Source organism: Capricornis sumatraensis, chromosome 10 (genome assembly GCF_032405125.1).
Source record: "Capricornis sumatraensis isolate serow.1 chromosome 10, serow.2, whole genome shotgun sequence".
Classification (NCBI taxonomy): Eukaryota; Metazoa; Chordata; class Mammalia; order Artiodactyla; family Bovidae; genus Capricornis; species Capricornis sumatraensis.
In genome coordinates, this window is record NC_091078.1 from 104,917,007 (window position 1) to 104,936,761 (window position 19,755).

The following is a 19,755-nucleotide window of genomic DNA, read 5'->3' on the forward strand; positions in this document are numbered from 1 at the left end:
ACTCCATCCTCCTTTAGGGCCTCAGTTTCCGCACCTGTAAAAAGAGAATGCTGGGTCAGATCAGATTTCTGCACCCTTCTTTAGCAGGAAAAAGAATGCAACCGCTCTGGTGGAAGAGGAGGTGGGGGACAAAAGTTTCCATTCACTGACAGAAACCATTACCAAGTCCGGTTAAGATCCAGTGTGTAAAATACACGCAGCAAAACTGCCTGACTCTGTGTGAACGTGGGGGTCCAGAACCGGGCAGAAGCCTTAGCTATGAGCCAGACACTGACGCTAAAATGATGGACAGCAGCGACGAGGTCTGCGGTTTCACAATGCCTGCAGTTTAGTGGGAGAGACTGACACTGACCGGATAGTCATGCAAGTAACTGGAAACCTTGACTCAGAAGTGGTGATGGAGAAGCGCAAGGAGAGACGAGAGTCAGCAACCACTGCAGCACGACGTGACTTCAGGCCTGTCTCAGCCCCGATCCAGAAAGGCTCCCCTGAGCTCTGGGCAAGTCCCTCGTTTCTCTGGACCTGAGTCCACTCACCTGTGACACGGCAAAGCACCATCTTCTTCTAAGGCCGTTAGCCTTAGAAGGGTTCTGTGTGGGCATTACCATATCACCTCCTGGTGCCTTCCTAGGCTCTCCAGCTGTTCCAGGTGGCCTGCTCTGGGCTTGCACACCTCACCATCGCAAGCTTCCCAACTAAGGACTAAGCTTGTTAAGGCTGCAGACTTTGTATTTAAGCCTGCATCGTGGAGTGTCCGGCTCAGAGCAGGTGCAAACCAATGTTTATTGAACGGATGGGTGGATGGGAAGAGCACACTGTTCCAGGCAGCGCTGACATTTTCATGGAACGGACAGGACGCAGCCGCGGGATGACCGTACCGTCCAATCCGAGGGCTGGGATGAGGGTCCCACAGGCTGCCGTGCCCTAAGTCCTCAGCAGAAATTCCAACTGCTGAGGACTTGCTGCGCGCTCTTGGGTGAGGTGCGGGGCCTCTGCGCCCGCATCTTCATCCGGACTAGGAATTACCCTAAGCGTCACCCACAGCCAACTTAATCTAAGTAAAGAGAGAGGCGGAGGCGAGGGGAAGCAGAGGACAGGCCCCCTGAGGACGCTGAGCACGGCCTCCCCGAAGACGGCGGGAGGAGCGGCTGTCAGAAAACTGCTCAGCCGGCGCAGGTCGAAGCTTAAGTTCTAAACCTGTCTGTTCGTCTCCGACACCGAGGTCGAACTTGAGCTCCGCAGAGCGGTATCGGTTCGAACGCGCTCGCGGACCGGAAGGCCCGGGGAAGAGCGGGACGCGCGCCCCTAGTGAGCCGCAGCGCCGCGCGGCTAGGCCCTACCCAGGAAGGAAGCGCCGGCCGCGGGGGAAGCCAACCGTGGGACACCGCCGGAAGCTGGTGGGCGGGCCCTACCGGCAGCCGCGACGGGCGCAGCCAGGAGCCAATGGAGCGCGGAGGCGCTCCCGCCGCGGCCAATGGGACGCCGACCGAGGCGGGACCAACCGCCTGTAACGGCCTCGTGGTGACGCGGGGCGCGCTGCCTGGGCTGTGCGGGCTCGGGGGCTGCGGTTGTCAGCATGAAGATCGAGGAGGTGAAGAGCACCACGAAGACTCAGCGTATCGCCTCCCACAGCCATGTGAAGGGGCTGGGGCTGGACGAGAGCGGCCTGGCCAAGCAGGCGGCCTCGGGCCTCGTGGGCCAGGAGAACGCGCGTGAGGTGTGGCGGCGGGCGGCGGGGCCGGGGCTGCGGCGGGGCTGCGGCGGGGCTGAGGCGGGCGCTGAGGCGGGCCCTGCGGCGGGGCTGAGGCGGGGGTCGGGGCAGAAAACGGGCGGAACCCTGCTCTCCCGGACCGTGCGTTTCGGACACAACGTTTAAACCGCCAAACGGGAGTGTTAGACTTTGGGGACGGGCTCTGGGGGGTTTCTGAGAGCGCATTGGGAGGCCCTGGAATTTTAAAGCCGGAAAGTGGCCAGGCTGGGCAGGTGACGGGTACCGAGTCCTTTTTTGACCATTCCACTTAAAGCCCATATCTACCGAGGGATGGCGGTGCCCGGTCCTTTCACCCACATTATTATCACAGAACTATTCAGGCTCTGGTTTTTTTTTTTTTAGTTGTTGCTTTTTTGTAGATGAAAAAATTCAGGGTGAGAGACCTGTCCACCCAGTCCCCTGGCGACTCAGTTTAGCAACACTGGAGTTTGCGCCTGCGTTTCTGACTCCTGAGACCGTGCTGTCTGTGTAGCAGTCCCCCTCAGCCCGTTGCCAGGACCTCTGCTGTGGCTCAGCAGCTCTGTCAGTCCAGGTCAGGACTCTTGCCCTCTAGCCTAACTGTGCTAAGAAAGGGCCAAAGAGAAGCCTCCATTCTGGACACCATGCTTGCAGAGGGGAAACTGTGGCAGGATTAAGGTGACTAGCTTCTCTTTATCCAGCCTCAGCTGTCTGAGAGGCTGTCACTGCAGACAGTCGCTGCGTCATCTCCATGTGCTAAGCAGCCCCGTTTCCATCGTCCTATCGTCCCCTCCATCCTTAGACTGTCCCTCTCTACTTTTTTATGGCACTCTTCTGACATACGACAAAACTGAAAGAGCTCCCGGGTTCTACAAGCGACATTTTACGCCGTTGCTTGTCTTCTGTCTGTTCATTTAGCCCTCCAGCAGGCTGCCTTTGCATGTCACACTCAGTCGCAGACATTAGTAGACTTCACCGTAAATCCGTTAGCATTCGGGCCTTGATGTTACGAATTCTGTTTTCGGATGAGAAAATTGTGTTTCACAGAGATTGGGTTATGGGTCTCAGATTACTCAGCTGGTGCTTGGCAGAGCTAGGCAAGGCAACCTGACTCCAGAATCCATGCTGTTAACTCAGATGCTGTGTGCCTCCATCTGAATATGAGCTTCCCAAGGATACAGACCGGGTCATGTTAAATATCCAGAACCTGGCTTATTATAGGGACTCAGAATTTATGTGCTGATCTATTAGTCATCCCACCTCTGCTGCCAGGTCCTTGTTTGGGTCTGGTCACATCACCAGCCTCCTTGATGTTTAATAAGCTCACCTGAAAAATGAGAGTTACAGTTCTCTAAAGGCCCTTCCAGTTCACACTTTTTAGATTTTGGAATTCACTGGAAGAAGCTCACTGGAGAGAAGGAACCTAAATGGAAGAATATTAACGGGAAGAGGGAGTGTGTGAATAAGAGCACACAGACAAGGCTTGAAAAGTCTTCCTCCCCTTTGAATCGCCCAGAGCTCCAGTGCTGAGGGTTATGAATGATGTCAGAGGTCACTGTGGAAGGACCTCAGTGGCTCCTTTTTCTTGTTGAAAATGCGACCTCTGAAGAATCTCTTCTGGGCTGTGTAAGTGTGCCGTGCTCTCCCAGCTGAGCCAGAAATGGGGTGGAGCACATCCACATGGTTTCCTTGAACCTGTGTTTTGAGGGGCTGTCTAAGTGTGAGAGCAAGATACACCTCCACAGTCCATGGTGAAAAGAGAGAGAAGAGTTAGGTGTGTTCACAAGACATTGTCAGCAAGGTGCTGTCCAGGGAGAAAAGCTGTGACCTGCCTTGAGACAAATGGAATGCACCTCGGAGAGAGGCGTGCTTTAAATCGTGTAAGGGATCTTGTGTAGTCTCAAGATACAGGAGTTCAGGGAGTGCGACTTTCTCAGCCTTGCTCCAGAAATGCTCTAAAACGCATACAATCAGCAACCCGTTTATAGACTTTCTGTGATGGACATCCATATGTGTGTCAGTATACAGTCGGCCCTTGAGCAGCATGGGTTTGAACTGCATGAGCCCACCGCATGCAGATCTCTTTCAGTGTATAAGTGTTAGGACCCTTGGCTGCTGTCACGGACGTGCAGGGCTGGCTGTAGAGTCATGTGCTGATTTTCGACTGTGTGGAGATTGCGCATCCCAGCTTCAAGGGTTCATGGGTCAACTATATACACATATAGATGTACGTGATTATACATATAAATACACAATGTATATGCTGTACAGAATGGCTTAATACTCAGAATGTTTAAAGTATGCTAACAAATAATTTAATCTTGAGGATTTGAAAGGCAGTTCTTGGGTCTTATGATGCCATAGATTAAACATCACATGTAGCGTTTGCTTGCAGCATTCTGGGATAGTTAACTGATGGCCAACTAGTAGAGTGTGCCATTGATTCTTAGTACTTAGTGGGTTAATTTGAGAATCTAACGAAAGCTGTGAATCCTCTCCCTGGAAAGGTGCACATGTGAAGATATAGACAGTTTCATTTCCGGTTTCTAGAGGCCCCTGGCGTGTGTGCCGCGGCTCCCGTTTCCATTCTCCATACGGCAGCCATCAAGAGTCTTTAAAAACGAATCTTCAGAACATGGCATGTAGCTGAGATGTCTTCACTGGTTTCCCATTACATGCAGAATGAAGCCAGACTTGACTGGGGACTGGCAGGTCCTGTTCCAAGTCCTGCCCCTCCTGCCTCCACGACCTCGTCTCCCTTTTCCGCTTGTTCTCTGAACTCTGGGTCATGCAGCCTTTCTGTCCCTTGGGTGTGCCAAGCTCATTGCTGTATTTTGAATTGCTGGGAACACTGACTTCTGCTCCACCTGGAGTTTCATGTATCAAATATAATGTCTAAGAGGCCTTCCCAGCTCACTCTATAGAGTAACCTCTGCCCCCAGCCACTCACCCTTTTGTCGCCCTTGTCTCTTCCTAGTGATTTGTGTTTGTCTCCTCCACCAGGACAGGAGCTCTGCAGCCCTCATGTTCTCCAGCACCTAGAACAGCCTCTGTGGTGTCCTGGCATTCAGTGAATGAGTCTGTGAATTGTGTGCGCCAGAGACTGGACTTTTTCCTCCTGTGAAGCATTTTAATATTGATTTACTGTTTCTTTCCATTGTGGTGTCTAGGCATGTGGTGTGATAGTAGAATTAATCAAAAGCAAGAAAATGGCTGGAAGAGCTGTCCTGTTGGCAGGACCTCCTGGAACTGGCAAGGTACTCATTTTCTCTCATTTTAAAAATCTGCCTAAGAGGTTGATTTTAATGTCTAAACCAAATTGAATTTGTGTCTTAACTAGTCTTTGTTTAGCTGAATTGGTTATATGTATGTTTTTAAAACTGATGTGCAGGAATACAATTGAGTATCTAAAATTCATGCTTCTAAAATTCAGATTATCCTGGCTGACCTCCAGAGAAAAGAGAATGAAGTCCTCAGAGGGGCCTCATTGTCTGTAATTTGTCTTTTATCTCTTTCGAGTCTCCTTTGCTTTGGAAATACATTTCTGTTGGCCTAGGGCGTCATAAAATCTTGGGAATGACATCTTATTTGGGAGGGAAAGAAAATCGGTCAGCAGGCAATTTTCCACACGCTGACGACGCAACACTGTGCTAGCTGTGAGAGATGGCAGGAGAAGGGAAAAAGATTTTTATTTTTTTATCGCCAAGGGCCTAATAGGCTCTCCGGGGCAGAGAGGAGACCGTGGCACCAGGAGAGTCTCCAGTTGAGCACTGAGCTGCAGGGCATCACCTGGCCATAAATGCAGCTGGCATTGCAGCAGAAGGTGGCACTCGGGCTGGTACGGCTGGAGGAATTGAGGCTTGACATTTGCTCTTGGAGCCGGGAGAGAGTTTGGCTTTGCAGGAAAGAAAAGGGCCTTCTAGGCCAAGATGCCTAACAGCCTGTGGGATCTGTGAGGGGCTTGGCCGGCATCTTGAAACACACCATCTGGGCCTGTTTGTTCTTTAAGAGGGCCGCTTGATGCTTCCCTCATAGCTCCGCTGGTAAAGAATCCACCTGCAATGCAGGAGACCCTGGTTTGATTCCTGGGTTGGGAAGATCCGCTGGAGAAGGGATAGGCTACCCATTCCAGTATTCCTGGGCATCTCTTAGGGTTCAGCTGTTAAAGAATCTGCCTGCAACGAGGGAAACCTGGATTCAATCCCTGGGTTGGGAAGATCCCCTGGAGAAGGGAAAGGCTACCCACTCCAGTATTCTGGCCTGGAGAATCCTATGGACTGTATGGTCCATGAGGTCGCAAAGAGCTGGACACAGCTGAGCAACTCACTCACTCACTTAATACAGGAGAGGAGAAGCTTGGCAGTGAGTTTGTAAAGAAGGGGGTTCCACCCCGGTGCTGAGACCCCAGGCAGGCCCCTTAGCCTTTCTGAAGCCCTCCCTGTTGAAGAGTTATTAAACTTGCAGTGGTAAGATGGTGACTTTACCATTTTGAAGTCATATGATTGAATTGCCAGTATATCTTACATTGATGTCTTAAAGTTGAGGAAAAAGTGCTGTATTTGTGAACAAGTAAACTTTACAGGGCTGTAAACGTGAACTTCAGTTTCCTTTCTGCTCATCACCGTGTGTGTGTTCGTTGCCCAGTCCCTAGACCCCATGGACTGTAGCCCGCCAGGCTGCTCTGTGCATGAGATTTCCCAGGCAAGAGAACTGGAGTGGTTGCCTTCCTTCTCCAGGTTCGTCACTGTATTTACCATTCATTTGCTTGCTATTCCTTCTCGTATCTTAGACGTTTGCTCTCCTTCCATTTTCTTCTTCCTAAACTGCATTGTTAAGAAGTCCCTTCTAGAAGTTTGTTGGTGGCAACGTCAGGTTTGTGTTGATTGTATCGCCCTTGTTTTGAAAGGTAGTTCTGTTGGACGTGTAACTCAGCTGACAGGTGTCTCTCAGCGCTGTGTCTCAGTGGTGTTTCCTGCCTTTTGGCTGCTAGTGTTGCTTTTGTCTTTTTTCTCCGGGTGTTTTTGGGATATTTTGGGTTTGGTGCTTCACTGTAGTATGTCAAAGAGTGGATTTATTTCATTTATCCTGCTTGACGTGGATCTGAGTGTGTAATATATCTAATCAGTTCTGGGAACTGGCTAGCCTCTTTTTCTTCAGATGCTACCTTTGTCTGGTCTCTTCCCTCTCCTGAAATCCAGTGACTGACGCTCCCCTGCAGAGGTCCTCCGCCTGGACCACCGTTGCCCTCTGGGGCCCTTTGGCACTCTCCTGAGACATTTTCGATCGTTGCACTTGGTGGGGCAGCGAGTGCTGCTGGCCTCTTCTTGGTGGAGGCCGCGGGGCCTGCAGGGCGTCCTGCAGAGCGTGGAGCGGCCCCCACCGCGAGCTCTGCAGCCTGAAGCGCCCGGGCCAGGGCCTCTCAGCTTGTCCTCGAGACTGCAACCTCTCGTGTGTGCCCCGTTTCTGTGGCCCTGCTGCATTCTGGGTAGCTTCTTTAGGCCTCTCTTCCAGTCTGCCTTGTAGCCTGTGAGAAAGCTACTCTTCAGTGCAGTCCGTTGAATATTTTCCATTTTGCAAAATTGGAAATCTGCAAAAGAGTGGAAAGGACAGTTTGATGAGCCCCTCTGTACCCTCCTCATAGGTGACTAATGGTAAACGCTTGGCGACATCTGTGTTTTCTGTATTTTACTTCTGAACCATTTGAAAGTGAGTGCCAGGACCTTCTTTGCCATGATACTGTTATCCACCCAAGAAATGTAATGTTGCTAGTAGTATTAGCTAATATTTACTTCATATTAAAATATCTGTACGTCGTTTCCGTTCTTGGCTCTTTCATTTTTTGTGCGTCTATTTTTTTTGTTTCATTTTGTTTTCATTTTTTATCCTTCTTATTTGAATTATAATCACACGCCTCACGTTGCAGTCACGGTAGTTTCTTTAGTCTCTTTATGTAGAACAGGCACCCTTCCCTGCATTTTTTTGATTCCTTTTACAGTGGTGACATTTTTGAAAAGCCCAGGACCATTGTTTTGTGCAGTGTCCCACAGCGGTTGTCTGATTTTGTTTGAAGAAGCACCCAGCACTTTGGCAGAGCACTGCGCAGGTGGCATTGTGTCTGGAACCTGCCTCACAGCGGAAGGCTGGCACCCCACCGCGTTCTCTTTGAGGGGACTGGCTCGCTCTGAAACAGTCTCCTGGGAAGTGACACTGAGATGTCGGGAATGTCCTTTCACCCGCGGCTGCAGCGTTCTTCAGTGGTCTTTGCCTTATCAGTTACCACAGTGGTGGCTGCGCAGTGGCGACTTCCTAAAGCTCTGTATCCTCTGTTAATACATGTGTGCTGCGCTGCGTTCAGTCGCTCGGTTGTGTCCAGCTCTTTGCAACCCCGTAAAGGACTGCAGCCGCCAGAGCCCTCTGTCTGGGGGTTCTCCAGGCAAGAATGCTAGAATGGGTTGCCATGCCCTCCTCATTAATACATATATTAGCCTGCTTTTTTTTTTTTTCTTTTTACTTCTTTTTGTAATGAAGAAGCCTCTCCCTCCTCCTATTTTTAAATTTTTTCATTTCTTCAAGATCTGGCTATTTTTGATTGTCTCTTGTTTCTTGTTCATGAAACAATCTCTTATTCACTTTATATCCTGTGTCTGCTTGTGGACTTGTGTTTGATCAAATCTGAGGCTTCCCTGATCTCCTGGTTAGGGCTGAGTACTTCCTGAGAGGACTTGTGAGGGGCCCTGCTTGCCACCACCCCAGGGCACGTGATGGGAATTTTGTGGCTTGGGTTTCCTGGCCGTCAGGCCGTGTAGAGTCCATTCCTGACTCTGTCTGAGAGCCTGCTAGGGAGGCCTCAGCCGGAGCTGTGCTGAGACTGGCCAGCCTGTCCCTGGCCCTTGGAGAGCTCCTCTCGGCTCAGCTTGTCTGCTGACACGTGCTCTTGGAGGCTTTTATGTGCCCATGGCTTCTGGCATCTGTCCCAGGCCCAGCCCCCCGGGCATGGTAGCTTCCGTTCTGGATCTGTCTTGACTGTTTACTCATTCTGGACGTTCTGTAACAGGAGGGAGTGGCTGTGGCTCTCTCGGCCAGTTGCTGGAACCGTGGGTCCTTGGTGCTCTGGTAACATCGTAGCGTTTTCCTTCTGGGAGATACCAGAGGCCCTCGGCACCTGTGGGTTACCCAGTCCCCCTCCACACGCTCAAGGCGCGTGGTAACTCTCCTGCGTTACTGTGTGCCCGTGGGCCCCAAGGTTTAGGCAGCTTAACTGAGTGGCCGGCAGGAGTGTGGTGCTTGTTCAGAATGTGGCCATTCCCCTCTTAAGGCTGCACACTCATAATAATGGGGCTTTGTGTTTGGGTTTTAGAAAAAGGTGTTCATATGAGATTGAAAATACAGTTGACTTTCTAATCTTGGCAACACCTCTTTGTGCCGCTTGCTTGGGGGTGGTCATGCAGAGGTAGGTCCTAGAGATCGGGGTTTGCATTCTGGCCCTGGTGCTTGCTAACTGACTTTGAGTGAGTTGGAAGTTTGACTTTCAGTTTCTAAATCCAGAAAATGTGAGCTAGACCATCAAGTTCATGGGCTGGCTGGGAGGGCTCAGCAGGATCTCTTGTGCAAGTCAGTTCAGTCAGTCAGTCGTGTCCGACTCTTCTGACCCCATGGACTGCAGCATGCCAGGCTTCCCTGCCCATCACCAACTGCTGGACTCAATGGGCTCAACATCCATTGAGTCGGTGATGCCATCCAACCATCTCATCCTCTATTGTCCCCTTCTCCTCCTGCCTTCAATCTTTCCCAGCATTAAGGTCTTTTCCAATGAGCCAGTTCTTTGCATCAGGTGGCCAGAGTATTGGAGCTTCAACTTCAGAATCAGTTCTTCCAATGAATAACCAGGACCGTTTTCCTTTAGGATGGACTGTTTTGATCTCCTTGCAGTCCGAGGGACTCTCAAGAGTCTTCTCCAACACCACAGTTCAAAAGCATCAATTCTTTGGCGCTCAGCCTTCTTCACAGTCCAACTCTCACATCCATACATGACCACTGGAAAAACCATAGCCTTGATTAGACGGACCTTTGTTGGCAAAGTAATGTCTCTGCTTTTGAATATACTATCTAGGTTGGTCATAACTTTCCTTCCAAGGAGCAAGCGTCTTCTAATTTCATGGCTGCAGTCACCATCTGCAGTGATTTTGGAGACCCCCAAAATAAAGTCTCTCACTGCTTCCATTGTTTCCCCATCTATTTGCCATGAAGTGATGGGACCGGATGCCATGATCTTCGTTTTCTGAATGTTGAGTTTTAAGTCAGCTTTTTCACTCTCCTCTTTCACTTTCATCAAGAGGCTTTTTAGTTCCTCTTCACTTTCTGCCATAAGGGTGGTGTCATCTGCATATCTGAGGTTATTGATATTTCTCCTGGCAATCTTGATTCCAGCTTGTGCTTCATCCAGCCCAGCATTTCGCATGATGTACCCTTCATAGAAATTAAATAAGCAGGGTGGCAATATCCAGCCTTGATGTACTCCTTTCCCGATTTGGAACCAGTCCATTGTTCCATGTTTGGTTCTAACTGTTGCTTCTTGACCTGCGTACAGATTTCTCAGGAAGCAGGTAAGGTGGTCTGGTATTCCCATCTCTTTGAGAATTTTCCAGTTTGTTGTGGTCCACACAGGCAAAGGCTTTAGCGTAGTCAGTGAAGCGGAAGTAGATGTTTTCCTGGAGTTCTCCTGCCTTTCTGTGATCCAGCGGATGTTGGCAATTTGATCTCTGGTTCCCCTGCTTTTTCTGAATCCAGCTTAAACGTCTGGAAGCTCACGGCTTACGTCGCGCAGCCTTCGTGCCAGTCACTCTGTGCCGCTTAGTGGGTGCAGGTACAGTCCGTACGATAGCCGCGTCTTATGCCATCCTCCTGAGAGCCTTTAGACGGAGGCAGCCGGACACCCCCGAGGCGTCTCATAACCACACAGTTCTCACTGTCGCAGGAACGCACCGGCCGTCTCTTCTGTGGTGGCTGCTGTGGGGTCTGCCCTGCATCGGGCGTGGGCCTGTCTCTGAGTTCACACCTGAGGGGGGGGAGCTGGGCCTGAAGTGCTGGGGGAAGAGAAAGAAGAGAGACTGGGAAGGTGAGCAGTTTGGATGGAAGGTGGGCCTGGCCGGCCTGCGGCTCTTCCCACGGGAGTCCTGCTTGAGCGTGCTGCTGCCTTGCTGCCACGCTCTGGAGGTTTTCCCTTCATTCTCAGAAGACGGGAGGGACAGCCTTAGAGATAGCAGCCTCGAGGGCGCACGCTTGGGTGCCTGCTCACGTGGGCGGTGGGCCGAGTGCGGCGCCCGGGGGCTGGCGCGAGCCCTCGCTGGGGAGCGGCTGCCTGGGTGTCCACTCAGTGCGGCCATGTGGTCACTGGGGCCCGCTGTGGCCAGAGCTTCTTGCTTCTCAGAAGAAGCTGCATAACTATTTTTCTGTGAAATTTCCCAAATTCAAGCATGGGCAACAACTAAGTTGAAAAATACACCTGAGACTCTGCAGGCCAAAATAGGAGCAGTCTGTGGGCAATCAGCTTGCTACCAGTGACTAACCCAGGATTTTGATTTGACTGATGAGAAAGTCTGGCATGTGGCTGTCCCATGTGCTCAGGGTCACACTGAACATTAAACCATCAGCAGGGAACAGAAGAGGCATTTTTCCTGGGCCAGTTTTAAAACTGCCTCAGAGATCCACGGCATTCTTTAGCAGCTAGCTTCTTGTCTTAGCCTGTGCACCTTGGGAGCTGACCTTACCTGGGCTTTTGTGTCAGAGCTGAGGAAAGCTGAAAGCAGCGTTTAAGGTTCTGGCTCTTTGCGTTGATGTGTGAGCATATTTCTGTTAAGTCTGTCTGTTCAGCAGCTGTGGTTATTTTAGCAAAAGTCATTTCGTAGTTTATATGGGCACGTTCAAGTGTGACTTTACCAACTCGTAGCCGTAGAATCCCAGCCTGGGTGTCATTCTTCCCGATTTGTGGGGCCACTCGGCATAAAGTGAGCAATCCGGTCACTTGTTCCTTGATTACTGATTTCGGATGGGCTGTAGTTGATGGCTTCCTGAGTCTGTAAAGATAGAAAGCAGTATCTCAGAGACCCAGCAGAGCTGTCCTGCTGCGACGTGGTCAGGGCCGTGTTTTGACACTGAGGGAACAGTTTTGGAAGCCTCTGCTGACTCTGATGGGAACATGATCTCTGGAACCCCGCTGCCAGACCTTGAGGCTCCGCTCTGCCATTTTCTAGATTACGGTACCAAGGACGAGTTATTTAATCTGTGTCTCAGCTTCCTCATTTGTGAAGTGGGGAGAGTAGTGGTGTCCAGCTCATACGGTTAGCGGGAGGGGCGTGTGCAGCCCCGGGAGCTGGACCTGATGGGCTGCGCCTCAGTCGTGCCAGCCGTTGTGATGACAGGGACTGCTGGAGATGCCACTCACATCAGAGATCGACTGCGCAAGAGTCGTCAGTGTTCACTGTGAGCCGTGCAAGCCGTATTAGAACTGAGAGGACTGTAATTCCAGTTCCTAGTTAATAACTTCTGCTCACAGCATGTGTTCCTGAGTTACTGCATTTCAAGAGTGTGAAACAAGTGCATTTCCTTTGTTTTCTGTGTAGACAGCTCTAGCTCTGGCTATTGCTCAGGAGCTGGGGAGTAAGGTCCCTTTCTGCCCGATGGTGGGGAGCGAAGTGTACTCCACGGAGATCAAGAAGACGGAAGTGCTGATGGAGAACTTCCGCAGGGCCATTGGTGAGTACCCGCCCGCGCCTGCCAAGGCTTGTCCTCACCTGCCTCCTCCTGGCGAAAACGCCTCTGGGACTTGCATTTGTGGCGCTGCTCTTTTCTGTTGGCACCGTTAGTGTTATCTTTGCAAATGACACAAAACCCCAGTTTTTCTAGAAAGTGCTTTAGCAACCAGCAAACGCGGGCCCCAGCTATGGTTTGGGGTTTCATCTGACAGAGTAGATTCTCCTGGCAGCCTTCTTGTGCTTTCAGAGATGACAGGCCCCTGAAGAGGTTTTGGACGTGAGCCAGCAGCCCTGTGTGTCGTGCTGTCGGAGCGCCGGGCCTGCACGCCCAGCCGGTCAGTGAGCGAGGAGCTGTGTGGGGCTGCAGAGCTTCGAGGCAGCGGTGCCGACCTCGCAGGGCCTGCAGCTCCCGTGCTTGTAACGTGTCAGGCCCTCTCCTGACCGTGGCCTTTCACTGCCCAAGAGGAAGTTCTCTGCATCTTGCATCTGACAAAACAGAGTCTCATAAAGTTAAATAACTTGCCTGTGGTGATCGACCCAGAAAGTCGCCGCAGAAGCATAGTCTGAGCCTACACCTGTCCGGCCCTGGGGCCCATGCTCTGACTAACATACAGCGAGCGGAAAGGGACTGCTCTTCCGAAATGTCCCTCATTCCGGCCAGGACTTCTGGGGCCTTCTCCTGGTCCCATGCCTGTGGGTCTGGGTCTGGGGAAATCTAGTCTCCCTCAGGCCTGCGTTTATCTCTAGGATGGACTTGGTGAGGAATGGGCGACGGACCCTTGTCAGAGCTCCTGTGTCACTGTGGAGTCCCTTTGGTGGTCAAACCACGGTAAATATTCTCAGGAGGGACATTTACTAGAAAACTTCAAGGAAGTTTTCTTCAAAGTTTAAGAAACAGTGGGTTTGTCTAAGCCCAGAGTTCTTTCCTCAAGAATCCAGCGTCTAGTTTAAGGGGATGTTGAATAGGGCTTTTGCAAATTATGCTGAGTGAAAAGAGAAGCAGGTGAAGAGTGGTTTGGGGTTCACGAGAACCCCTCTGGCGGGGATGGAGGGTGAGAGCGGAAGCAAGGAGCTGATGAGGGGTCTGAGCGAGAGGTCTTGCGGTGTGGACCAGCCTCGTGGAGGTGGAAAGACATGGCTGGGTCCTGGGTCCGGTGGGATGGTGGAGCGATGACGTTTCCTGAAAGATGAGACGTGGGGCTGGGAGAGAGAGGACGTGCGGTGCCTGCCGGGTGCCGCCGTTTTCGGTGGAGGGGCAGTGTGGAAGGAGGGCCTGTTGGATGTCGCTGTGGGTGCGGCGGACCCCGCCCCAGTGGCGCCCTCGTTCCCGGCCCGTGGCGGGGCGCTCAGCGCCGCTTCTCAGGATGAGAGGAGGGTGCACTTGGAGCAGGTGGAGGAGACAGAGGCTTCTGCATCTCAGCTCCGCGTCTGACCGGTAGGTGTCGCTTGGCTTACACAGTGTTTTCAGTAACTCTCGAATGCGTTGCCAGTGTTTGGAAATTGGGATATGTCCTGTAAAATGAGAAAAGCTTTCGTTCCTGCACAGCCATGGGGGTCCCAGCAAAACAGGCTAAGCTCTGGATTTTTTTCAAACTGCAAAATACTCTAACTGAAAATATTTTTTTACCCTGAAACACTGGATTTTTTATGTACCTATTTTAATTGAAATATAACAGACACATAGCAAAGTGTAAAAATACCTATATTTTAACAGTAGTGAAGTAGCTGCTCACGCAGCCACCGTTCAGCTCAGGGTAGAGAGCGTCAGACATGGCTCACGCGCCCCCAGGCGTGGCCCCTCGCCCCCCACGCGTCCCCACAGGGCGTGAGAGCCCTGGCGGTGGCTTCTGAGCAGCCGCAGCCCGCACACCTGAGTGTGTCCCGGGCCGTGTGGCTTAGTTTTGCCCCTTTATAAACTTTCTCTGGACAGAATTCACTTTAGGCGCTGTGTCTTGCTTCCTCACAGCTTTTATCTTTGTAAGGTTCGGTTCCTGTTACTACATTTCGTGCTGTCTCTGGAGTAACAGTGGAAATGGCTCACAAGGCCCTCCTTTTGGTTTAACTTCTTCCTGAGTACTTTTCAAGAATTTGAGGAACATGTGCCAGAGATTTTATTTAACTCAGTAGCTGATGAGATAAAAAGTAAGATGTTTCAGTTGGTTCCAGTTATCTGAGTACTTTTAAAATATATATTTATTTATCTAGAAAATTATTTTCTGAAATTGGTAAAAGATGACAAAGCTCACCTTTACACGAATGCGTATGTCTGAACTGCTTTAAGTTAATTTAAATGCCTTAAATTTTGAAAAAAACGAAGATGAATTTCCCGAGCATCTGTCCAGTGATTTGCCGTTTTTGAGCTGAGGGGACAATGTGATTGTTTTGATGGCAGCAAGGTGAAGAGGAATTTCTTGATCCTGCCACAGACTAGAAAGGCAGGCCATTGACTGCCTTCAAAAGGGAACCCTGTGCGTCTCCCTCTGCCTTTGAGTCCCTGTGAAGTGGCAGAGGGGGTGGGGGGAAGCAGTAAGCTGGCCAGAAATGAAAAGCGAGGGGTCTGTGCTGCTTCCTGACGCGATGAAGGTCCCTGTCAGGGATTTAGAAACCTGAGCCAGCAGATGAAACCTGTGTCGTTCTCGATGTCGTTGCCAGAGAGCACGCCAGCCCGGCCCCTTTCCTGGCTAACAGCCGGTCTCATTGTCCGTCCACACATCCCCTGCCTGCTTGTCAGCACAGAGCAGCTTCTAAACAAATGCAGGGCTGGTGAGAGACGGGAATGCCTTTCTTCCCCACTCAGGAACCTCGTGTCACCGGTGTCTGCCAGGAAATAGAAGGACGCCTTCCATTTGAAGGAGCTTGTCTGTGTGGGCTATAAGTTTTGATTTAAAAAAAAAATCAAAGTTCATTTTAAAAGTACAGAAATTTCCATGTTGTCACAATCTTCTGGTGTGTCCATGTCATTTGGAAAACTTTTGTCTTCATTCTTAGAAACTAGGCATTAGGTGTGGTGGAAAGGAGGTTCAGCCTCTTCTTTGGGGCTACTCTGAGACTTCCGTTTGTAGCCGTCAGTCAGGTCGAATGAAGGAGGGTAAAACTATTCCTTAACTCTAATATCTGAGTCTTTGTCCTGATTGGGTTTCTGGGCAAAGAAGGAAACCAACCCAGTGATAATGCTGGGTTTGAAAGTGGGAAATGCCTGAGAGTTTGTGGAGCCACAGGCCCATGGGATCTTCGTCTGTCAGGACAGAGATGCTGATGGTGAGGCACCCAGCCACCACGGGGCTTCCCATCCTCACCAGCTGGTGCCGCCACGCCGTGAGCAGAGCAGAGCTCTTGGTTCATTCTGTAGATGAGTGTCTCAGCTGAGCTTGTGTGTTGTGATCATCTGGGGAGCTTTAAACTCATAGTGGTGACAGGGCCTGACCCCTGAAGTCGGAATGCAGTCAGGGTGGGGTCAGGTGAGTCTGCAGGGTGAGCGTGTGACTGGACACAGTGGAGACGTGGAGCTGTGCTCTCAGCTCCACCCGGCAGTGCTCTTCCTTTGCCTGGTCCTGCTGCTGTTATTTTCTTGAAGTGAAGTCAAAGTCGCTCAGTCGTGTCCAGCTCTTTGCGACTCCATGGACTGTATGGAATCTCCATGGAATTCTCCAGCTCAGAATACTGGGGTGGGGAGCCTCTCGCTTCTCCAGGGGATCTTCCCGACCCAGGGATCCAGCCCAGGTTTCCCGCGTTGCAGGGAGATTCTTCACCAACTGAGTCACAAGGGCAGCCCCATCGCTTACTTAGACATTTCTCTTCATGTGGTTTTAAAGGGACTTGGTAGTTGGGTGCACACATCCAGAAGAGTGCACGGAACATCGGTATGTATCTCGGTGGGTTGTTTTAAGTTGAAAAGCCATGAAACCAGCCCCCAGTCAAGAGAGAGATGGCCGCCAGTGCCCCAGGCATCCGTATAGGGGCGGCTCCCTTCCGCTTCTGAGATTCAGCCCTGTTGTTGCGAGGAGCCACGATCGTTTCCCGTTGCTCTGTGGTGTTTTTTGGTATGAATACATCACAGCGCAAGTGGCTCTTCCACTGCGGGCAGACGTGGGGAAACGTGGCCAGTGTTTGGCAAGTAAGAATGACGCTGCGTGACCATTGCTGGCTGTGTCCCTGCGTGCACACGTGCACCGCAGCCTTGAGAGTGTAAACCTTGGAGTTGAATTGGAGGGTCACAGATATTCATGTGTTCAACTCTAGGAGGTGATAAACACCGCATTAATTCTAAACCAACTCACACTCCCACCAGCAGTGTCCTGCATTCTTACCAACTCTTGGTGTTGCCCGTCTTTTTAATTTTAGTGATTCCGGAGGTTGTAAAGTAGTATTTCATTGTTTTTTCTTTTATTAAAATTTTTATTTTGGAAACTGTCAAGTATCCAAGAAAAGTAGTCAAGTGGTAGGAAGGCTCCCCATAGCCCCATCTGATTGCAGACCTGCTTTCTAACCTATAAATAGTTGTGTATCTCTGGAAAATAAGGACTTAAAAATGCCATTTTCACCCCAGAGGAAATTAACAATAAATTCTTAAATGTCAGCACACGTGGTTAATGTTTAAATTCCAGGTTGTCCCGTAGGTGTCAGAATGTGCTGCTTTCATAGCGTTATTGTGCGATTAGGATACAAAAAAAGGTCTGTATGATAGATCAGCTGGCATGTATCTTACCTCTTTTGAGTCTGTGTTTCCCTTATGTTTCTATTGTTACCTTTGGGCAAAGTATAAACTAGATAGAGAGGGGGGAGGCCATACTCAGGGGCTGGCAGAATGGGAGTAAGGGGGCCTGTAGGCACATGTTGACTGGAAGGGGAAGGACAGGGCAGGTTCCATGGGAAACGCTCTCAGTGAGTTGGCCCTGTAGTGTGGTCGGAGGAAAGGGGTCCTGGAGAGGGACGGACCCTTCACCTCACCCTGGGGCTGCGTCTGTGCAGTGCTTCCCTCCCCAGGACTGTGTGAGCGAGGCTGACTTGATTCTTACAACGTGGAGGTTTTATGGCTAAAAGGACTGTTGAAAAAGTGAGAGGACGCCGCATTTCTCAGCACGGTCTGTTCTGCCGTCTCTCTTCCAGGGCTTCGGATAAAGGAGACCAAGGAGGTGTACGAAGGGGAGGTCACGGAGCTCACCCCGTGTGAGACGGAGAACCCCATGGGGGGCTACGGCAAGACCATCAGCCACGTGATCATAGGGCTCAAGACGGCCAAGGGCACCAAGCAGCTGAAGGTGAGCACGTGCCTGTGGGCGCTGCTCTGCCGGGGCACCCCGCTGTGGGAGCGCGTCTCTGCAGGGCAGCAGATGGCGCCTGTGGGCAGGGCTGGCACACAGACGGCTCAGTGAGGACGGCTCCTCCTCGTTGACGCCGAGGAAATTGTGTGTGAGCTGTGTGGTGCATCCTGCGTGCCGCCAGGGGAGCGCGTGTCTTGGGCCTGGCCGCTGACGGCTGGTTCCAGGGCTGGCGCTCACGGGAGACGCAGCACTGAGCGGCCTGGGGAGGGCTGAAGAGCCTGGCAGCGCGGTCTCGCGGGGCCCGGCGCGGGGCCCAGCTGCAGCCCCTCCCGTGTGTCGGGGCCTTGAGGCCTGCTGGCTTTGCTGGCGGTTCTGCATAGGCCCGGGGCTCTGGAGAGCGTGGCGGCGGCGGTGGAGACGGTCCTGGGTGACCTTCCACCCCCGTCCCGTAAGCCTTGAGGAGACTCTAGTGTAAGACGATGACTGAGTCTGAAGGTGGGAAGCGGCTGAGAGTGAGACACCACAGGCCGGGGGGAGTGGCAGCTGCCGCCGTGGTGAACGGAGCAATCTGACTGTGGCTTTGCCTTGTTAATAATAAGAAATAACCTTTTCTTCACAGCACTTATTTATTGTATGTGTCAAGCCCTGGGCTGAGTGCATCAACAAATCTGTGTGTGTGTGTGTAATTTCCCTTATTTTACAGATAAAAGAGCTCTGAGGCACATGAGGAGGTTAGGCATTTATCCTAGGATCGCACAGCTAGTTAGTGGCGGGGCAGATTCTCGGAGTCCTACCGACTGCTATCTGCGCTGTAACTTGCTGGTGGGACCTTTAGGCGTCAGTTGAGCTCTCTGGGGCTCCATTTCCCTATCTGTAGACTGCAGTAGGTTGACCATATAATGTCTCCATCTTTGCCTTCCTCTGCGATTTTATCGTTCTTTGATTTTGTACGCTGGTGTCTTGGTCACTGCTTTATGGAGATCATAAAAACGTCGCCTCTCCAAAGCGCTATTCCTCTTTGTCCTGACAGGGTTCCCATCTCAGGAGCTTGCCTCTGCAAGTATCTCTCTTAAACCTCCCCCTCATCTCTCCCATTCTGTATTAATTACATTTCTTAGCAGGATCTGCCACCTTTCCAGTAATTACATCTTCAGTCAATTCATTTGGGAAATTAACTGATACAAAAATGCTTGATGCCAAAAAAAGAAAAAAGAATGTGTACTATCCAATGTAGGATAGATAACATAAGGTGTACAGTTTAATTTCAGTTATCCATAAAGCTGCTTGGCACAGTTTCTCTAAGAAAATAACAAGAGGATGAATGTTTTGCTTTCAAAATGAGTACTTCCTGCCACATGGAGCATCTATGCAAGCTGTTTGGAGGGACGGGTGTTTCAGGGTGAAGGACAAGCCTCTGCCGTTATAGAGTGCCGCCCTTGTCCTGGCCCCACGTTAGGGGCCCGCACACCAGCCTTGGCCTCGGCAGTGGTCCAGGAGGGTGGAGGCCTGGGCTCCTGTGGTTACTGTTTGTAACAACTTCATTGAGGTCGCATTTTAAGTAAAATTCACCCATTTTAAGTGCACAACTCAAGGAATTTTGATCGGTCTACAGAGTGGTATAGCCATCGTCACAATCCAATCTTAGAACATTTTCGTCACCCAGGAAAGAAACCTCACGCCTGTTTCAGTAACTTCCCATCCCCACCCCCAGGCCCTGGCAACCGCTGATCGGCTTTGTTTCTGTCTATTTGCCTTTTCTGAGCACTTCATAAAAGCAGAATCATGCCGCATGTATTCTGTTATGTATGGCTTTTCCTACTGAGTCCTGGTAAGGTTTATTCTAGTTTTGTTTGGGAGTTGAGAGTCATAGTTCCCCTTGAAGTTTAGCAGAGAGAAACATCTCTGAATAAAGACCCCTCACAAAAGATGCGCTCCTGGAATGTCGGCCGCCGAGGTGGCCCGAGTCTGGACGACCTGGGGAAGGCAGCTTTTCCCACGAGTGTCGCTTTTCCCT

General features: G+C 51.1%; 1 protein-coding gene across 1 annotated transcript in view; it reads left to right on the forward strand.

Moving 5' to 3' along the window:
• Nucleotides 1–1,526: 1,526 nt before the first annotated feature.
• Nucleotides 1,527–19,755, forward strand: part of RUVBL1 (RuvB like AAA ATPase 1) — a 30,596-nt gene continuing 12,367 nt past the window's right edge. The window contains exons 1-4 of the mRNA XM_068982151.1: nt 1,527–1,717; nt 4,900–4,986; nt 12,349–12,481; nt 17,587–17,738. Coding sequence (XP_068838252.1) covers nt 1,577–1,717; nt 4,900–4,986; nt 12,349–12,481; nt 17,587–17,738 — 513 coding nt within the window. The 5' untranslated portion in view covers nt 1,527–1,576. The remainder of the gene's footprint in view (nt 1,718–4,899; nt 4,987–12,348; nt 12,482–17,586; nt 17,739–19,755) is intronic.